Here is a 21,833-nt window from a genome sequence, read left to right on the forward strand (position 1 = left end):
GTCTCAGAAAAGACCTTTTACATGGTAAGCAAGTTGTAAGGGCTGAACTATAACCTCAGGCTCCAGAATCACATGAGTCTCATGCTAAAAGAATTTAATACCCAGTGGAGAGCAGAGAGAGAAAGAAGGAGGGAGGGGTGGGGAAAGGAAGAGCAGAGAGAGGGAAGGAGGGAGGGGGGTGGGGCCTTGGTGTGTGCTACACCTTTTGGGGGCAAGACGCGATTGCAAGAGGGACTTTGCCTAACTAATGCAATCAGTGTAAACTGGTTTCTTATACCCTCAATGAATCCCCAACAATAAAAAAAAAAAAAGAAATTAATGCCCAAGCATCACCCCTAAGACTAACTGAGAAGGAGAATGGCGATCCCTGACGGTAACTCACAGTACCAACCCGCTGCAGAACAGCCGCCCTGCATTACTCCTCTGAGCAAGGAATTGCTACCCATAACTCATCCACTTACTCCTTCATTCACTCTGAGACCAACATCTACTGAGTCTTCCTGTGGCACAGGCATTGTGCTGCGTACAGTGTGGAGAAGGGGCAGACCCACCTGCAGTGGCCCAGACCAAAGGGCTGATCTAAGACAGTGTGGATGGATAGAAGATGGAAGTAAATGATGTTAAGAAATGGCAGGATTTGCATATAAGTTGACTGGGATTGGGTGAGGGGAGGGAAGAGTAAGCGAGGCCTCTGGCCAGAATCCTGACTTCTGGCCAGCATAAGGGGAGAATGCAGTGCCCTTCATACCGTCAGGCAGACAGCTAGAGCAATGAACAAATTGAGAGGAGAGGCAGAGAGTTCAGCCTGGGTCACGCTGAATTTGAGGTGCCTGCAGAACACTGGGGAAGAGAAATTCAGCCAGAAGTATAGTCTGGATGTACCAACTCATGGAAGATCATGAGATCATCCGGGGAGGCAAGGAAGAAGAATCCACCTGAGATCTCAAGAGAGAACAGTCAGAGCAGTGGGAGATGCAGGACAAAGTAGGCTTAGAAGACCAAACAGCAGACAAGATCAGTTCAAAAGCAACAACCTACAGGGTCCAATGCTGTTGACTGGCCAGATGAGATGAGACCAGAGAGAGTCCATTGTGTGAATCACAGGGGATCTCCAAGTCAGGTGGCAAGAGCCAGGTGAGAGGAGGGCAATTGCAGGGATGGCCACAGAATCACCACCACCAAGGTCCCAGTGCGGAGCTCAGTTGCTGGCACCAGCCAGGGGACCCAGAAGAATACAACACCCTATGTCCTGGGAAATAAGCCAGGCCTTAGCACTTTAGAAATAATGACCCAGCAAGACACACTGATGAAGGCCAGAGAAGAATGGCTTTAACAGATAGGAAATTCAGATCTTCCTGTTTTTGTTTTTCTTTTAGCCCTTTTCACATTCAGAACAGGCGAGAGCCTTGAAACCTGTGAGGTTATGCATCAGCTGCCCGGTGAAGCAGGCACCAAATGAACGACTGCCAGAGACTGGATTCTCTCCAACACCTGGGTTCGCGGGGCCCAGGGCAGAGAACCTGGGGCTGCCACCTGGACAGTGAGCCCTGCAGAGTCTCTCCTGCCTGATACAGAAAGCACTCTTTCTCCTGCAAGTACAGATGCCCAGGCCTGAGAATGGGAGAAAGAAAGGAGAAGACTGAGCTGGCAGGCAGGAAGCAAAAATGAAGGCGGAGATTTCTGGAGCAAGGTTCTTCTTCTCCAGAAAAGTAACTGCCTGCAGGCTGCCTACCCTTCCATCCCCTGTCCAGGTCAGGGCCCCAGAGGAGTTCAGTGCCCCACTGAGCCAGAGCCCGGATTGATTCCTTTCCTGCTTTTCCCCAGACCTCTGCGTTTTTTGCTGTTTGCCTCCTAGATGTTTTCCTAGCATAAATGTAGCACACATGGACTAGTGTGGAAGAGGCAGCCACATGGTGCCAGCCTCCAACTCCACTGAACACGGCGGGGGAGAGCCAGGAAGCCACCCTGGGAGCACTGGAGATGGCAAGTTAATGATGGCCGGGTTTCAGACTTGTGGGGCACCTCCTGCCTTCTCCTTGTGCCCTACACCCACTGTCCCCATTTCCGTCAGGGGCAGCCCCGTCTGATCCACTTTTCAGGTGGGGAGCTGTCAGCTGCCCCATTGACAGCAGAGTCAGGATCATGGATCCTGGCCCTTGATTCTCAACTGTTGCTGTGTTATGTGGCATCGGCTGAGGGCCTGAGGAACTGGCAGGAATGACCAAGGAGAGTTGAGCAAGTCCCTCTTTGGGGCTCAGAGGGATCTCCGCTGTCTTGACTGGATCACACAGAGTACACTCCAGTGGTGGAGGCGACACCGTAAGAGCTCTCAGACTCCAGATCTCTGATGTTGAAGAGAAGTTGGAAGAAGAAAGGGTTTGTTGTATATTGAAGCAGTACACTGAACCCCATAAATGCATCAATGTACAAGGTTATGATTTAATAAAGAACAATTTTAAAAAAAGAAAGAAAGAAAGAAAGGGTTTGGCAGAGCTTCAGGTAAGCCTCCAAGAAAAGTCACCAGAGGCAGCAGTGCGGACAAAGCCCCAAGCCCTGTGTTACTAGCAGCCCAAGCCTTTGGTTTCATTTTCTTTATCACCTGAAGGACAAAGCATTTTATTTTTATATATTGAAAACATTGTTTTCTCTTCGTAGTTGAAAAATAACAACTGTGTGAATTCATAGGATATATAGTGATTTTCAATACATATAATGTATGGTGATCAGATGAAGGTAATTAGCACACTCTTCATCTCAAATGTTCATTATTTCTTTGTGTTGGGAACATTCACTATCCTCTCTCTAGCTAATTGAAAATGTATACTATGTTACTGCTAATTCTAGTCATCCTGTGATGGTAAAGAACACTTGAACTTAGGTTTAACCTTACAATGGAAGAGTACACAGCAGGGCTGGACCAAGAGCACTCAGGAGAAAGGAGCCTGGGCCAGGCTGGGAGTGTTTTGGGTCTGCAATGCAGGGCGCTCCCCAGAGCAGGAGCCTGGGCCCCTGAGCCCCGTGGTTAAGGCCGGGCCCCAGTGTAGTTTAGATACCTGCTCTTGGTCTAGGGACATCCCCTACTGGATCTCTTCCTGGACCATCCAATGATGATGGATTGGATCAAGAAGGGGGAAAATGTTGGCTGATCTAAAAACTCAACCTTCTACCTGAACCTAGCTTTTTCAGGGAAGCCTCTAAGACATCTCTGCTGCTTCTCAACAGTGCCAAGGTCCAGGTAATTCCCAACTTCCCCAGGCAAAACCCTGATTTTCCAGCCCTTTCTAAGTCTTACATCATGCCAGCTACTCTTATCTATCTGAAAATCTTCCCTTACTGAGTTTGCATTGACTATGAGCCTTCTCCCTGCAGCTCTGACTCAGTTCTTCTAACTGGGACAGCTTAACTACAGCCATACTTTAGGTCAGGGACGGATGGCTATGACCTCAGAGATTTACTCTGCTGGTGAGAGAAGTACATGACCAATATCATCTCAACCAGCATACTGGAAAGGGTAGAAAGCAATAGACATTCATTTCATTATTAGCATCCATAGAGCACTTTTCTTTTTTTTTTTTTTGTAGAGACAGAGTCTCACTGTACCACCCTCGGGTAGAGTGCCGTGGCATCACACGGCTCACAGCAACCTCCAACTCCTGGGCTTAAGCGATTCTCTTGCCTCAGCCTCCGGAGTAGCTGGGACTACAGGCGCCCGCCACAACGCCCAGCTATTCATAGAGCACTTTTCATGCAGGAAAGATACATGTAGCAAAGATTGTTCATTGAAGAAATGGTTCATCAGTCCCCTAACACAGTGGTAGATACTGGAGATTCAATGGTGAACAACACAGATGGGCCAGGGAATGGGAGGAAGAAAGAAGAGCTTATGGTTGGTTCATAAACAAGGAAATGTGGAAGTAAATACGGTGTGGTTTGTGCTGTCACTGTCACTGTCACAGAAGCAGCATGAGTACTACAGGATACCATGGGGGGAGAACTAACCCAGACTTGGATTAAGGGAGTGGTGTCAGGGAATGCTTCCTGGAAGAAGTGGGCTGTATGGTAAGGAAGGGAGGTGAGCAGCTGAGCAGCATGGCTGGAGCTTTGATCTTCTGAAAGGAAGGATTCCTAAGAAATGAAGATGCTAAAGTATTCAGGGGCATAATTTTTCCATGAGCTATGTTAAGGAGGTGGGTCATTATCCTAAGAATAATGGAAAAGCCACTGACGTGGTTTAAGCAGGGGAGAAGTATAATCCGATTTCCATTTGAGAACGTGCATTTGTGCTGCTCTGAGAACAGATCAAAGCAAGGAAAGGGAGGGTGTGTGGAGAACACCTGGAAGTTCACCTCAAAGATCCAGGCAAGTGATGAAGAGACACAGACCAGGACACCACAGGGGGTGGGGCAGGAGAAGGACAGTCAGGACAAAGAGGACAGACACTCACAACGCTGAATCACCGGGCCTTGTTGTGGAGAAAGGAGAGCGCAGAGCTCAGGTTTGTCACCTTGGCTACTGGCAGGAGGGGGCAAGAGGTGAGGACTCCAGAGGATGCAGAGGCCCCAAGGTGCCTATGAGATATCCAAGCGGCAGTCAGATGTGTGGGGTCAGGCTCTGGAGAGCTCGAGAATCACTGGCATATGAACTAGTGAAGAAGCTGAGCGAGTGGATGGCATCTCCTAGAAAGAGTATGTGGAGAAGACAGGGACCTAGAGCCCAGCCCAAGGAAGACCACAGCACCAGGAGTCATGTGGTAAATGATGCACACCGCTGACCCTGAAATAAGGATCTACTCTACAAGACTCTCCTTCAACTGATCCTACACCAGGCCTCACCCTCACGTCTGTCCTACATGCAATATCCTCCTTTATATTGAGACATTAGACCCTGTGCTTATCTCAGAAGTTCTAGGCCAATAATTGAATTCATATCATATGAGCTGGGAGCAGTGGCTCACACCTATAATCCTAGCTAGCATTCTGGGAGGCTAAGACAGGTGGGTGGATTGTCTGAGTTCAAGAGTTTGAGAGCGGCCTGAGCTAGAGCAAGACCCCATCTCTACTAAAAATAGGAAAACTAAGCTAGTGAATGATGCCCCATGATCATATCAATGTACACAGCTATGATTTAATAAAAAAAAAAAAAAAGAAAGAAAAATAGGAAAACTAGCCAAGGCATCATGCTGGGCACCTGTAATCCCAGCTACTTGGGAGTTTGAGTCAAAAGGATCTCTTGAGCCCAAGAGTTTGAGGTTGCTATAAGCTGAGATGCCAGAGCACTCTACCCTCTACCCTGGGGTGACAGAATGAAACTCCATCTCCAATAAATAACATAAAAAATTCATACGTTATGAATTGCATGATATGAATCGCAAACCACATAGAATAAGTACATAAGCACATGTCTCTGTGCCTACCCACTCAGATGTGTGTGCACACGTTCCCACACACAGCATCTCCACACACCCTGCGGTCTGCCTGGGCAAGGTCATTTATATCTACTTTCATTGAACATCCGAAGCGACTGTTCCTGCTTCAAACTATAAATTTTCTCCTAAAAGCAAAACAAAAGCTGGCAAGTGAAGTTATAACAGTAGGAAAAAGAAGAAAACATTTGTCGGTCTTAAGCCATTATTGAATTTAATCCTCATGGCCCCAAACAATGGATTTTATAATCCCACAGGGGTGAAAATGGATTCAAACTCAGATCTGATTCCAAAACTCTTCCCTATACCATACGAGATCAACAACTTTAACTTGGGGGAAGGAGTAGTAGAAAGGGCCTCTAACAAAAGGAAATTAGTATGGTATATACAATCTACAGGTTTGTTTTCTTTATTCATTCAATAAACAGTCATCAAGTTTCTACTATGAATCTGTAGGCAAAAGTTGAACTCATGCATGTTAATAGAGGACGTGCCTTAATGATGTGCCTGCACTCCTGATGAGTGATAATCATCTGCGGAACTCTCAGATTGATCCTCCTCTGAGAATTGCTGTCATAACTGCTTGTCAGGGAGAGATGAACTCCTTGAATTTAATGCATCTGGTGGGAATTACAGTCTTTCAGTTTCTGGGAGGCCCCTCCTTGAAAGGCCACCACTTTACTTTACTTCAGCTAACAAGAGATTATCTTTCACAATACAGGGACAAATAGGGCCTTAATTGGTGAATTTGCTAATGGCCAATCCATTCCTAGTGGCATCCAATCTCAGTTGTACTACTCACCCAAGTACACATTCTGCAGGATTTAAGGCCAAGAGGGCAGGGAGTTTAACTTGGTAATTAAACACCCAATTTGTCATGTCAGCCCAGGCATGTCCCTCTGTCTCCCTCCTCCCTCTCTCCCTCTCTTTCTCTCTCTTCTTCCCCATCACCTCAGTTTCTCTCAGTAGGAATGTGGGAAAAGTCACCAACCAATCCAATAATCAACAAGTAGGACTTGAGCTCTCTCCAGGAACAAGGATGGGAGGTTGGGGGGACAAGAAGCCTGCGACACCGAGCCTGCACTTAGGAAGTCTGTGGTCTAGCACAGCTGACCCAGGGTTCTCACCTTTGTAAGGACTCAGCAGGTTTCACTTCCATTCTATACAAGTTGCCAGACACCTGAGTTGCAAATCCCAGAGCTAAGTGTGAGCTGGGGTAGGGAGCCTATAAGTCACAGAGAATCCCTGTCCCTCCTGTAACTGCAGCCCTTCACCAGGGGACAAGTGGCCCCCTGGGCAGGGGTGCTACAGGGCCCTGTCCTCAGCTGTTTCCTTGGCTCTTTCTGGGCTGACTGAGAATGAATTGCCCCAATCAAATAGGCCTTCCCTTGGCTGCTCTGCTCTGGCCTCTTCCAGGGACATTATGCCACCAAAAAGCCCCTTCATTTATCTGTTCTCCCTTTAGGACACTGCCAGATAAACCCAGATTATTAATAGTAGCTAATCTTCTGTGAGTATTTACCATTCGCCAGATGTATGCTGGATGTGAAATAACCCACTTAATCCTCACAATATCCTTACAGGACAATGCACCCTTACCTGTGTCATAGATGATAAAACCCAGACACAGATAAATTCAGTAAGCAAGTAAGCAGCACAGTTGAGCCAGGAGCCCAGCATAGCAGTCCTGGAACCTGCACACTTAACCTCTGCACGAAACTGCCTTAGGCCAAGAAGTCTGCACCCATCCCAGCTTAATTGTTCAGTGTCCCTCTTGTCCTCCAGGATAGCCCTTCAAATAAGCTGGTGGTAGGCTCACAATTCTACCACTAAAATAATTCCTCTGACAACTACAAAGCAAATTCCCTGGGAGGAGCGCCCTGCTACAACAGGGCCACAAGCTCCAGTGGTTTCTGGGCCATTCCCCACAGATGGAAGCTTATCAGCGCCTCCCCACATCTCCCAGTGGAAAGGAGCTGGGATGGAGCAAAAAAAGACTGAGGTTAGGAGTATGGATAAAAGAGAGGAGAGAGGCCACATCGACAGCTGAGAACATTCCAACTCTGCTACTTACTATCTCGGTAAGATAATGTTAGTTCCCTCAACTGCAAAATGGAATTAATAAGAGTTGCTTTGTAGTGTTGCTGTGTAAATGAAATAAGGCAATGCTTATGAAGTGGCTAACACTGTGCCCACCCCATAATATGGACATGAAAAATGATAATTTTTGTTATAATTATTGCTCCTGCTTAAGGAAAAGGCCATGCTACAGACCTGGGAAGGCAGTGGGCAGCTGTACAGCAGAGAGAGCAACAGGAAAGAGGAAGGGATGGACAGACACCGTGGTTGGCTTCACAACTATTCTGAGGTCTATTTGTGTTCTCATTCAGTTATATGTCAGCCATCGTCTGTGTAACAGGTGCTATTTGGGGTGATTTGTGAGTTTAATTGTGTCACCTAAAAAGATGTGTTGAAGTCCTAACCCCTGGTTCCTGTGATTGTGACCTGGTTTGGAAAGAGGATCTTTATAGTACAGTTGAGTTAAAGGGAAGTCATGCTGGATTAGGGTGCCCCTAATACCACATGACGGCTGGCTGTGTAAGAGAAGACACAGAGACACACGTGCACACAGGGAAGAATGCCATGTGAAGAGGAGGGCAGATACCGGGAGGCTGCGTCTACAAGCCACGGAATGCTAAGCATAACTGGCAACTGCCCAAAGCTGGGAGAGAGGCAAGGAACAGATTTTCCCCCAGAACCAACAGAAGGAACCAACCCTGCTGACTCCTGGATTTCAGACTTCTGGCTTCCGGCATTGGAAAAGAATAAATTTCTGTTGTTTTAAGCTACCCAGTTTGTGGTAATTTTATTAAGAGCAACATTAGGAAAAGTAATACAGGTGATGAGACTACAAAAATAAATTTTAAAAATGAAATTCCTGTGCTGAAGTCTTTAGTGTTGATTTTATCCCAACAAAGGAGCTGGATGAGAATCCAAATTTAACATGGATGGCCTTGGGTCAAGCTTCCAGAAGGGGTATACATGTTAGACAAAAGTGTTTTTCCCTGGCCGGCCAGCTGGGACTCCAGGCATGGGGATGTCTTAGAGGGGAAGGAGAAGTGAGGAGCCTGTCATCGGGCAAGATGGTGGCAGAAGTCTGGGAAAAGGAAAGTGAGTTTGGTTTGTCTTCTTAGGTTTCTTGAAAATTCACCACCCCACATTTCTCCTGTTAATTTCTCCATTCTTTCTCTTCACATTTTAAGTTCTATTCTGCTTCTTCTCCTGCCTAGAGGACTGGGAAAAGAAGGGATTAGGTGGCTAGAAAACCAGCATTTGAGTCCCAGACTCTATTACTTACCAGCAGTGGGATCTTGAGCAAGGAACACTAACTCTCTATGCTCCCGTTAATTGATCTGTACATGGGACACTAAGCAACTCATGGTGTTCCGTGTGACAATATATATTAAATGAGCATTTTAGCTATGAAAAAGAGGGAGCTCTCACTATACACAATTTCTAGCTTTCATGTAGAGAAACAATGGTTTTAGATGATCTATATCAGGATACACCAGAAAGTCAGCACAAAAAAAGAAAGGAAGGAAGGAAGGAAGGAAGGAAGGAAGGAAGGAAGGAAGGAAGGAAGGAAGGAAGGAAGGAAGGAAGGAAGGAAGGGAGGGAAGGATCAGATGCTCCATGTAAAAGAGGTATAAATAACACAGTCCTAGGGGTTCCTAGGGTCTCGACACCAACACTAAAGGGTTCTGTGACCTTGGACAAGTGTCCCTATCTCCTGGTTTAAATGATTTGAATTTCAACCCAGCTCTAAAATTCTATGACTTTATGAAAATATGCATACCAAGCTGTTTGCTCTTATAAAATTACACTTTAAAAAGAGATCTGTTCTTCTGGGTTACCCATTACAAATCTGGGAAGAGCTGTGATGCTTGAGGGAATTCTTATAACAAGTGAAGTAAGAAAAGACATTTGATGTGTGAAATATCCCAGCGGATATTTTGTATATTTTTGGCTGAATAATATTCAAGGCAAATTTTCTCAAACACTCCTCTCCTAAATACTCCTATTAAAAGGATAATACCAGAATACCAGAGAAAGGGATTGGAATCATTTGGAACAAAGACAACTAATAAAGAGAATAAGATAGCCTAATACAACCCAAAATGGAAAGGTAACCAGCCAGTTTTCATCTCCTTTTAGAAGAATGTAAACAGAGATGACTCTAATTGCAATAGAAGAGATTAAGCTCAGACTTCAAGAAGAATTTTCTGACTATGAAATGCCTGAGAAGTTTGGGGAACCTGCCTTCTCTGACGCTGTTTAACAAGAGACCAAGTGGCCAACTACACACCTGGGTCAAGTGTGCTCAGAGGCAGAAGCATAGACGGAAGGACGACCTTTTGGAGTCTCCTTCTTGCCTGGGCTCCCTCTATCCTGTGACCAAGCCAGTTCACAACAGCACCACCTGCCTCCTTCTCACACACGCAGTAGCTGCTTGCAATTACCTTGGCAGTTCATATATTTTCATGCTGCCCATTTTCCCCCTGTTGGCAGCATCAACTCCAAGGTGTAAGGACTGTTTTTACAGATTTTTGCATGTTCCACACTGGTATGTGATAATCACTTCACATTGCAGTTAGCAAAGAGGAGGAAATGAAACCCACTCCTGAATTGGAGACAGGAGTGTTGTGCTTCACCCTCTTTGACAGCCAAAAGCCAATTTAGGACTCTCTGAAAAGCCAAATTTTCCAGGGGGGAGAAAAATGTGGATGTTTTCTTAATTCTCCTGAGCTCACTTAGGGACAGAAATCAGTGTTCACCAAGGGAGGACTAAGGTTTTGAGGGTCCTTGGAGCTGGAGAAATGAGGAAGTGGGAGAATTCATCCAGTTCGCACTTTATTGGCAAGACTCCTAAAAGTCAGCAGGATAATTTTTATAAATGCCTATTGAGTGCTCATCACGTACAAAGCAATGTCCTCATTCCTTTGTATGAATTGATTCATTTAATCATCAACAATTTTATGAGGCTCAGAAAGTTAAGCAACTGTTCAACAGAGCAATACATCTAGTAAAACCAGAGCTGAATTTACAGCTGGGCAGTCTGCCACCAGAGCCTGTGTTGTTAGTTAGTGTCCAGACTCTTCAGAAAGAGACACAGTTGCAGACCATCCTCAGACAAGTGGGCCTGAGTCCTGCCTCTGCTTGCCCCTCCTCCTTAAGTCCTCAACTTTTATGTAACTGGACCACACAGTCAACTGAAATTAACTTTCCTAAGAAGAAGGATCCATTAGCCCAAACCCCCAAGATATACTGTGAAGGAAGTCTACTTAGTTATCCCTTTAACTCATTGCAACCCTAATGCCGCTGCCGTATCACAGAATTTTTCCCAACCCATAATTCTTCCCTCTCCCTGGCCAGCAAGTCAACAAAACATTCAAAAACCAGTCTCCAAAAATGACTCTTAGCTAAAACTGTTTTCCCACCCCTAGAGGCTCTCCTTTGAGGTGCTAAAACCCCAATCAGAGATTCATCCCCATAAATAATGCGTTTCACCATGAATCAGTAAAGCAAGCAACAGTGCAGCAGAGTCCATCATCCCCGCTAGTTCATAATTGGGCATTGTGATTAATCCCTTTAACTGCTATCCAGATGAACACTCCATAGCAAGAGTCAGCAATTACTGAGCATTGAATAGGGTTCACGAATTACTGAAAGGTACCCATGCTTTGAGTGGCTACAGCACCTTGAGTCCCAGAATCTTTACCCATTTTGAGTTTTAAAGGTTCACAGTAACATAAGCGCAGCAGAGGGGTGGAAGACAGAAATCCAAATTTTCAGAAAGCCGTGAGTAACTAAAACGCAGAAGCCTTAAGAACCTACTCACAATCACACGAATCAATTGAGCCAACATTTATTTACATTTATTATTTACTGTGTGTTAGAACAGGCAATAGCAAAAACAGAGTTCATTATCTAACTGGAGAAGCAGACATATAAAAAGCCAATTATCTTCCAACAGGGAAAGTGAGGGACGGGTGATAGAAAAGTGTAAGAAGGAGCCATCAGTCTCCCCGGGAAGAGAGGATATGTGGCAGATCTGGGAAGACTGCCCAGAGGAAGTGACATTTGAGCTGGGTCTTGCAGGCTGAGGAAGATTTTTTCCAGAGAAAAAGAGCAACACCATTAAAGGGTACACAAAGGTGTTCAGGTATGAAGTTAGTGATCTCTTCAGAAAATTGCATGGGGCTGGTTATTAAAGAGCCTTGTAAGGTATGGTAAGGAAATCAGGCTTCATTCTGTGGCAATAGGGCAACATCCCAAGTTTTTAGACATGTCTGATCATGAGCAGATTTATGCTTCTGAAAGCCCAATCCAGTACAATAGTGATGATGAGGCTGGATTATAGAGGAAGACCAGCAGTTGACAAGCACTAACCACAGAGGGCAGAGGGGAGATGACCAGCTCAGGCACTGGAGTGGGCTGGAAAGGAGAGTGGGACTAGAGGCTTTCACACATTTCTGAAGACACAGGAGGTTTCAGATGGCACCTGGGAGCAGGGGAGAAGAAAAGGCCGACAGTGAGGTGGGGAGGGAAGGGGTGAGGCCCTTTGCCAAGGAAGAGAAGCACATCTGGAACTAACACCACATGGAACTGACACTACCGTGTGTTTACCATGTGTCAGGGGCTGTCCTGGCATTTCCTGATACCGCACCCCTACCCTATTCCATAAGGAGAGTCAACTCCAGTTGACAAAGAAGGAAACTGAAGTCAAAGCAGTTAAAGAGTGCACCCACCTGTGCCCACCAAGCCTGCGACCTTGATACCCCTGCCGCCTAGCTTGATCCTTCACTTTGTGAAGGGAACCTTTGGTAGCAATAAAAGTACTCTTATTCCTCACTTTCTCCATCCTGCCCAAAGGCTGGAATATCTTTCCCAATCTTTACCTTGTGAAAGAGCACCTCCTCCACCCGCCTGCCTACCCTGTCACTGCATCGCTCCCTTCCAAAGTAGTCCTCTCCTCCCACCCCTCATCTACTCCCATTCACACATGGCATCTTTTTGGAAATAGCAAGGGTAGCACTAAGAGCAAGGAATCAGAAGGTGGGGGGAATCGGTTTCAAGGCAGACTTGACTGACAAGATGACTTTCAGGCATTGCTTGACCTCAGCCCTGGCCTCAGCCTCGGGTGTAGGATAAACATAAAATGATGATAAGAAATAAATACTAGCCTTTTCTTACCTCACAGGATTACTGTGAGAATGAAATGAGATTCAGAGCTTGCAAACAACAGCAACAGAAGGCAGGAAAAGGTGGCTACAGGATTATCTCACACAATTGTCCACCAGACTGTGAGTCCCTTGAGGGCAGAGACCAGTTGGTCCTCATGTTGGGATTTAGGGTACCAGTTATTCCTGGTACAGAGTCAGTGCTTGATAAAAATGTGTTGAATTAAGAACAAGGACCATTACCACCATCAGCACCACTCACCCACACGGACACAGAGGCGGGCTCTTGCCTCTTTCCTCCCCCCATAAATGCAGGCAAACCCACAATACCCCACTTTTGGAAGTACTGCTCTAGTCCTGGCTTATTCCAAAAACAGCCAGTTCCTGGAGGAAAACCAAGTGTTTGTCACGCTGCCTGGATGCCTCCTCTGGGCACGTTTGACCAAGTCTGGGGTGCCACCACTTCTCAAAGGAAGTTGCCAAGAACTGAACCCCTCACCCGGACTCACTCCTCTGCAAGGATCCCCAGCTAGGTTTGTTCCCCTCCCCCTCTTTTGTGCCCAGCACAGCGCGTGGCGGTTTTTTGTTTTTTTTTCTTGCTAGAGCTGGGCCGCCTCTACTGCTGTTTTCATTGATGCCTTGAGCAGAGCTGGCATGTGCAACTGCTGAGAAGGGGGGAGCGCGGAGCGGCGGGGGAAGCAGGTAAAAATAGCCTGGCGCTGGTCGCTCTGCCTGCTCCGGACGCCTTGAACCCTCGCTGAGACTGGGAGCCCAGCAGCCGCCCCTGCACACTGCGGAACCCGGCAAGGGTCTGCACCTGATCCCGCACCACCGCGGGGGTACGGTGGGAAGGGACCCACAGAAACTTTTTTTAAGAAAACAAGCTGGGGTTGGAGGGAGGTGATAAAGGGGGAAGTGCCTTCTCGCTTCCAGAGCTCCAGCCACTTGGCTGCAGGGACTGCTGCGTGCCGCTCGCCCAACACTTTACACAAGCTCGGCCTTGAGACTGAGCTATTTTTAGAAATCTTTTCTGCCTAAGGGTTATCCAAGGGCGGAGGGCGAGGGGATTGGTAAGGTTGGCTCTCTGCCGGGAAGCCAGGCGCCTTGCACTACGATCCTCTGAACGTCTGTTCTCGGGTGGGGGGTGGGGAAGACGAAGTGCTGAGGGGACGGCACGTGTTCTGCCTTTGCCCTAACTCAAGGAGACAGCAGTAGTTACTGAATGCCCCCCTGCTTTCACGTCCCAGAGCGTGTATGTTTCGAAATCGACAGTTGCATGTTGCTTCTAGTCTCTCAGAGAATAGAGATGTTTAAAGCTTTGCTGACTACGCTGTGGAGTAGGGGTTAGCTGCAGACTTAAGATCTCCAAAGAAGATCAGGGTCTCTACACCCTCTGGTATTCCGGCAACACGGAGGGTCAGTCCCCGCGCCGCCCCCATCCCCCACCCGCCTGCTGCATAAGGGGAAACATATGTGAAATGTACGGCAGCCACGCCAGACTCCCAGCTATTAATAGAGCCTGGGAGTTTGCTCTCTGTGTCTTTTTCCTGCCACCGAGTAAGGGATGATCTTCACACACATACCCCACTCCGCCCCCACCTCGGCGCACCGTTTTTCCAGGAAGGTAAGGGGGCTGCCCACGCCGATCCCTTTCGTGACTACAGGTGCCCAGAGCCTACGGAATCGTCCAGTAGTAAAGACAGCCAGGGTCAGTGCGAGGCGAGGAAACACAGCGGCAAAGCCCAGTAGGGCTCTCTGAGGCTCAGGGCCAGCTGGAGAGTAGAGAAAGGGCAGCTATTGGACTGCCGACGGCGGAGGGGCAAGAGCCCAATTTGCGGAGCTAGAACCACCTCCTCTCCTCCTGCGAGACAAGAAGCTGCAGACCCATTTCTCTCCGCAGCCGGCGGAGTGCAGCCCCCACCACCCGCGCAGGCTTGGCTGCGGCAAGAGCGGGCGCTGTCCCTGGTGCTGAAAGTGGCCGCGGCCAGTGCGCCCTACGCAGGTTTAGCGCCCCCGAGGCGGCTCTAACATCCGAGGATTGCAGACTTCTCCCCAGCTCGGATCTGGGGCATGGAGGTCTTTTGGAGGTGCCCAAGTCCTACCACTGGCTCGGCCCCCGCGGCCAGGAGCTCTCAGCGCTGCTGCTGGGACTGAGAGCTCAGGGACTGACTCGAGCCTGAAGGGTAAATGTGAGGCAACGGCAGGAGATGGTCCAGGCTCTGCAGGGCGCAGACCTGGCCCCAGGATCGTCCTCCCCAGCTCTGCACAAAGCCTGGACCCGGGAGCCCTAACGGAGCCCAGAGGAGAGGGCAGGGGAGCGCGGCTGCCCAGGGTTTGGGACTTGGTGGGGGGGTGGGGTGGAGAAGGGAGCAGCGGGTGGCAGGAAAGGGTGGTGGGAGTGAGAGCGACTCTTGTGCGTTTTCAAGAGGGAGGGGACCTGAGACATGCACTCCCCCCCCCAGCCACCACCACCACCACCACCACGTACACACACACACACACACACACACACACACACACACACACACACACGCTCGGCCGGCTGAAGCAAGCGGGATGGAGCTGGGGAAAGTTCGGCACTAGGCGCTGAGCAGCAGCAGCGGTGGCGGCGGCGGCGGAGACAGCGCGGTGGTCCGGGTGGGTGGCGGGGTCGCCGAGAGCCCCGGCTTTCTCGCCTCCTTACCTCGGTGTTCTCAGCAGCGTTCTCCGCCATTTTCCTCCTTAGGAGCAGGCAGCGGGAGGAGTGTTTCATGCCCATAAGAGCCAGCAAGGGTTTGGTGATAGAGATAGTAGAGAAAGAGAGAGAGCTGGTGTAGCTTTAAAAGAGAGAGCGAGAGAATGGGAGAAAAAAAATCCAACCCAGCCCCTCTGCTGGAGCGTCAGCCGATACAATCAACCACGGTTGAGTCTTTTCTGCAGTCTCCACTTTGTTTTATTTTCCTCCCTTCTCATCTGCTTCAGATTCCTTCACACAGTTTCAAGTTCTTCTGGCGTACCCCGACCCCCTCCCCGCCCCTCTCCACCCGCGCTGCGTGCTGAGCTGGAGGCAAGCAGCCCCGAAGGCTCCGCGGCGGCGGCGGCGGCGGCGGCGGCGGCGCGGCGGCTCCTCTCCCGGCTGCTTGCAAAGTCCGGCCGGCTGGAGGCAGCCACCAACTCCTCTCAACTTCTGCCGATCGGCTGGGCGAAGCAACACGCTTCCTGCGCGTCTCTCCTAGGGGCTGAGCCGGGTGAGTGGGGGCGGGGTAGGAGGTTCGGCGGAGCAGGCGGCTGCCGGGAGCGGACCGAGGGCCCCCAGCGCCCCCGGGCCCGCCCCCTCCCCCAGTCTCCGAGGGTCTCGGGGCCGCCTCCACTCCCTGGCGCCACGCACAACTTGTGCCGACGCTGCGGGGACGCGCGGGAGGCTCGGAGACAGCAGGTGCCGGGACAAGGCTTCTGTAGGTGTAGACCTAGTCTGCGTCCTCCCAACTTGGGGCAACCTCTGGGCACGACTGGGCCACGGTTACCTCGCTCCCACCCCAAACCTCCTCACCCCAACTCTCCTGCCCCTAGTTCGCTCCTGGATCCTTCCTTGGCGAATTACCGTTCGGGGGAACGGAGGGACGGGTGTCTGGATGGGGGAGGGTCCTCAACTCCTTCCATCCGAGGACCATGTATGGTATCATTATCGATCCTCTTCTCCCGCTCTCCCTGTCCAAGGCTCTGGGGACTCTAAGCCCCTGTCAGGATGAGAGGGTGGGGCAAAGGTGGCGGCCAGAGGTGGCTTGGGAAAGGGGGTGGGAGGCAGCCAAATGGCTGAGACTGAAGTCGTGCTCCCCTACCAGTCTTCCCCGGTAGCCCCCTGCCCACACATTTCTCTCTCCTCACCCCTCCCCCCACACACCAGATTTTGAAGTCCCTTTTATGGGAGAAAGGGAGGATGTCGCATACCCATTAGGATTCTCTTGATCCTTTTTTAAGGGAGTTTGGGCGGCAGCAGGGGGTGTGAATTTTTATACAATGCATTCCTATCTTCACTTTGAAAGCTCCCGATTCTCTGTCTTACCGACCATCTGTCAGGGGGAGATAGAACAAAGGGGGGGGGGACCCCTACTCTGCCTCTCCTGTTGCATGAGGACACTCAGCCTCACTCCTTCAAACAGCTGGACTTCAGAGCTTTCAACCTACAAGGCAAGGACAGGGACCTAAAAGACGCTCCTTGAGCAACCTCCCTCTGTCACTTCATCTCTGCACCTATTTGGGGAAATCAGTCTAAACGCCCTCTTTGATTTCATCATCACCTTTGACATCCAGGAAGTGGGAGCCTGACTGTCCTGGACTAACCCCAGAGTCCGTTGAAGGAAAGGGCCGGGATAGTGCTCAGTGCTAAAGATGCACCCATCCCTTGGTCCTTAGAGAGGATACGTTTTACTAAGTGGAGGTGAAAAGGGAGGGGTGGGGAGAGAAGAGAGGATGAAGGGTGAGAGGATCAAAGAAAACATAGCAAGAAACTTAAAGAACGACTTTTACCCTCTCAAAACCCCTTTTCGCTAAGCATCTTCTCAGAGACAAAAGATTCTGAAAGATGTCTGATCTCCTACCATAAAGAGGCTCAGTGTGTGTACAAGGAAAATCAGAGAAGAAAGAATCCTCCCAGGTCTTTGGTCCAATCCTCTTCTTTTACAGATAAGGACCCCAAAATCAGAGACAAGAGGACATTTGTCCGTGGTCCTCAGCTTGCTTCCCAGCCTCCGACTTTCGGTCCAACCCTCTGCCCCCACCCCACACAGCTTCTGCATCCACTCCGTGACTAACTGGGGAGGAGGGGAACTGAAACAAGCTCCCACCGAAATAGGCTGCTGCCTGTGCGTGATTATGTTGCTATGAGAACCTCAGTGGGTGTGTTTCCTCCGTTTGCTGTTGAAATCTTTTGCTTGGCTTGGCTTCTCCCCAAGCACAGACACGGCTCCCCTTAGAATAGGGAGTGGAGAGGCTGAGATGGAGAACTGTATTTTCATGGCAAGAGTTTTCCATTCTACCCTGTCCAACCCAGAGCCAGCCTGGGGCTGGGAGTGAGGAACCTACGCTACCTGTGTGGTTCCTTAAGGCTGGGAGGACAAGATTGAACCATCTCAACCGTGGATACTCCATTGAGCCACCTTGGAACAGAGAGGTGCTGTCCCTACTGTGCAACCACCTAATGACAAATTCAAAAGCAAAATAATTGTTACTTTAAGAGGCTAAGTTTGGGACGATTTGTCATTCAGTCAGGTGTTAGCTGAGTATCCACCGCCTATGATCACGAGGCGTGAACAGTGATGGAACCTTTAGCCTAGGGGCCACACGTGGTCATCTGGATCCTTGACTTCAGCCTTTTGACTTAACCCAAATTTTATAGAACAAATCCTTTTATTAAAAGGGGTTCGGCAAAGAAGTATGAAGCTTTTCTTCCATCCTTTGATGCTTAAAAAAGAACCCTCTTGACATCAGAAGATCGCAGGTTCCCCACCTCTGACTGTAAAATAATTTTCTCACATCCCCACCATTCATATAAGCTCAGTCTTTATCTCCTTCCTACAAACATATTAGCATAGTCTTTTACCAGATTAATCGGTTTAGTCATTCCACAAAGAACTTAAGTGGGCATCTTTTATCAGCGTAACTCATTAAAAGGCACTAGGTTTGACAAGAGGCAACAAGATATTGGACCGACCATTGAGGCTTAATTTAGTCCCCTGCTTTGACATGTACGGAACTTTTATAGAGCTTTGGAAAAGATTTTGAGAGGAGGCAAGAAGACACATGAGATGACAAGAGGTCTGGAGAGTTCACCAGGGTGTGAATTCAGTGGGTAGTTTGGAACATAGATTCTACCAGCTAAAGAGATCCTGAAGACACATTCTATTCGTGTCATTTTTCTTACATTAGCTCTTCAATGCCACAGAATATATCAAATTGCACATGTAAATTAGATTGCTGCCTATCTCATGGCAAGAACACAAACATTAACCCTTGCCAAGCCCTGTCCTGGGCACATGGGTTAAACCTACTACATTCCAGAGACTCTTCCAGACCTACATATGTTTTCATGTAGTTCTTTCAACAACTCTTTGAGGTAAGTACTATTACCCCACAAAGCAGATAAAAGAACAGAGAATCGCTTAAATGGTAGAGTCAGAATTCAATGATTTCCAATTCTATGCCATAACCCTCAAGAAATTAACCAGGTTCAGGGAGTAGGACAGTGGTTCTTGAGCTTGGCTAAAAAAAAGGATCACCTAGGGAGGTTGAAAAATAATAGTGCTTTGGTTCCACCCCCAGAGGGTATGATTCAAGGAGGTTTGAGCCTCAGGATTTTTCAAAGTCCCTAATTCTAGTAGATAGTCACGGTTAAAGATGACTGCATAAGGATATTTGGAGCTAAAAAAGATCTACAGGGGAAAGAGATTCCCTAAGTTACAGAAACAGGCCCCCAAAACTATAAACCCCCCACACTGTAGAAAGGTCCATCTCTAACACAGAGGTTCTTGGGGACTGCGGAGTGGAGGGCAGCTATGTTGATGGCTGAACTAGTTAGTGCACAAAGGTTGGAATGAGACTCTTGGGGAGGGCTATAATTGGAAATGTTATCCAGCTTTATGAGATGCCATAGAAGAAATGAGTTTTCTGTCACTGAAAGTGTTCAGTTAGACTATTTGGCAAAAATGTTGTAGAGGAGCTACAAACACTAGAAAGTTGAGCAAGGCCTCTCAGGTTCTACCCACCTGGTACTGGGACCATGTTATTCTCCTTTCATCTGTGAACCCACGCTGCAACCCCAGGAGGTGAAGACTGGGTGGTCTCTGGGGCCCACCAGCACTTCCTTTGCTGCTTCCCAAATCCAGTGCCCCTGGAATCAGGATGCAGCATTTCTAACATGCAGACCATGCTGCCTGGGAAAGCCCTGGCTCTGACTTGCTCCAATCTGATTGCTGCAATAAGGGGAGACGTAGAAGGTGGGTCATGTGGTTTTCTCATCCTCCCAGGTGACCTCACACATGGCCGGTGATCACATGTGCCCATGGCATACCGCACTGTATCCACAGCTCCTCGGGCATCAGGCTGCAGCCATGATCCATCACCACCTCGTGGCAGGTAATCCAGCAGTGCTCTTCAGGACCAGATGGGAGCCAAGCCAAGACCGCGTAGCCAGCTACCTGGCTGAGCATCCAGACAGCCCCACACCCGAACAGTTCTCCTGTACAAAAGCTTTTGCAGTCCTATTCCTCCCTAACCCAAGGCTCAATATTTCTTAAACTATATTCCAAACAACAACTTGCTTACAGAGTGATCAGTGCCTGCAAGGCAATTTGAGAGTTTTTGTTTTGGTTTGTTTTTGCCATTACAACCAGAATGTTATTTCTTTCTTGCTCTGATAATGCCTGATTAAATGAATTCATTGTGGTTTTGTGCTGGATATGATGCTATTTCATTTGTTTATTTATTCTAACAATATTTGGGAGAAATTTCCTTAGTAGTTCTGCATTAACAGCTTAATCCTTGGTGGTTTATTCTCCTAAAAAATTGAATACTCTTGTTACTTACCTTTCTTTAAGGATAAGAACGACCCAGAGACATACAGACATTTTCTCCGTGTCCTATAAGGGAACCCAAACTTCCCTGGAGAAGAGGGAAAATGGATTCAGTAGCAGATCCCTAAAGGTTCTAAAATATTCTAAAAGGCTGCCACAACACGATTCGCTTTTTCTACTTGGTGGAGGTCGTACACTCCATTTCTCTCCTCCTTTTCAAATCTTTCATAAAGGTTTACCTTTTCATGGAAAATCTCTCCTGAATCCCCCACCCCAAGCCAGCTGGAAACCATTCTGCCATCTAATATAATAACTCAGCTAGAAACCAATCTATCTAGTATTTCAACCCAATACATTTTCCCCCCTATAAACCCTTACATAGCAATGACTGTGGGCCGGCCACGTGCTAGATATTCTGGACTAAAAGATGAAAAATGATATCCCTGCCTCATCATGCTTGTTTTCCATGAAGAGTTGGGGAAATGACTAATGTGATGAGGCTATAGTAAATTCAGATACTATCAGGGGCCTTATGGATTGATTCTGATAGGTTAAATGTAACTATAATCAATGACTTACAGTCAGGTGCAGTCTTGTAAGAAGTATCTATTTCATGTGGACAGGGAGACCCTGGAGGCTATAAGGCCTGGACCAGAAGCATTGTAGCTTACAGTATGGATTTGGACACGTTCTTTATCAACATACCAAAATTCTGATGTGCTCTGAAACTTTTACAGATGAGAAGTTTCTCAGCCTTGACTCTCCAAGTTTACTGTTTATTGTTATCACTTGGGGCACACCACACTGTGATCTATCCTAGCACAGGGCTGATCTCTTGTGCTTCAGGGGTAGCCCCACCTGAAAGTGCACAAGGAATGGAGGTGGCTGAACGAAGTTGTCGTTCATTCTGATTCCTTTCTAGACAACCACTCTGCTCTCTTCCCTGTCCAGAGGATTTTTTTTTTTAATTTAAACTTAAAAAAGTTAATAAACTTAAAATTTCACTTCTTGAAGGTAAAGTTAACATTCTGCTGTATATTCCTCTATTTTTTCTCATGCAAATATATATAAGACATAAGTTTTATATATATATATATATATATATATATATATATATATATACAAGTGTGTGCTATGGGTATATGTTGTATATAAATGGAATCATGTTATTTACATTACTGGTACATTTTCTTTTTTCATTAAACAGTGTATTATAGGCCTCTTTCCAGGTTGTTATATGTAGATCCAAGTTGTTTTTAAAAGCAATATAACATTCTATTGTATGGATAAACTTTAGTTTTTAACAAACTGCCCCTTTGATGTGTTTTCAAGCCATTCCTAGTTTCTTGTGACTAAGCAATATTACCATAAACTACTACAAATAATATAATAAAATAACACAATAAATTATTTTACATGTACCCATATGAACAGGGGCTTTTATTTCCATATGATAATTTTCCAAAAATGATATTAACATAGGTATATATTTCCCATTCCTTACTAAACTGTGATTTCTAGAATTATTGCCCGAACACTTGGAAGGGAAAAATCCAACCTTCCTTCCCTTTCTTACTCAACATCAATGCAAAAACACCTACTGAATTCAAAGCCCAGGGTCAG

General features: G+C 47.6%; 1 protein-coding gene and 1 long non-coding RNA gene across 7 annotated transcripts in view; one reads left to right on the top strand and one right to left on the bottom strand.

The window, feature by feature from the left end:
* Positions 1 to 19,628, bottom strand: part of PRMT8 (protein arginine methyltransferase 8) — a 98,589-nt gene extending 78,961 nt beyond the window's left edge. For 3 of the 5 annotated variants that reach the window (XM_053555254.1, XM_053555252.1, XM_053555251.1), the window contains exon 1: positions 17,241 to 19,628. In XM_053555254.1, the coding sequence (XP_053411229.1) occupies positions 17,241 to 17,438 (198 nt within the window). In that variant the 5' untranslated portion in view covers positions 17,439 to 19,628. Of the gene's footprint in view, positions 1 to 15,346; positions 15,750 to 17,240 lie in introns of those variants that run through there. The other 2 variants (XM_053555253.1, XM_053555255.1) reach the window with 2 other exon arrangements.
* On the top strand, positions 14,102 to 21,306 carry LOC128561270 (uncharacterized). Of its 2 annotated transcripts, none has more exons than XR_008373227.1 (3): positions 14,102 to 14,287; positions 15,625 to 15,890; positions 19,725 to 21,306. It is a non-coding gene; the product is annotated as an uncharacterized LOC128561270 (long non-coding RNA). The 2 variants fall into 2 exon arrangements; XR_008373228.1 differs by lacking the exon at positions 14,102 to 14,287 and adding an exon at positions 14,328 to 14,846.
* Positions 21,307 to 21,833: the final 527 nt, after the last annotated feature.

This window comes from Nycticebus coucang, chromosome 12, assembly GCF_027406575.1.
Source record: "Nycticebus coucang isolate mNycCou1 chromosome 12, mNycCou1.pri, whole genome shotgun sequence".
NCBI classification, from domain to species: Eukaryota; Metazoa; Chordata; class Mammalia; order Primates; family Lorisidae; genus Nycticebus; species Nycticebus coucang.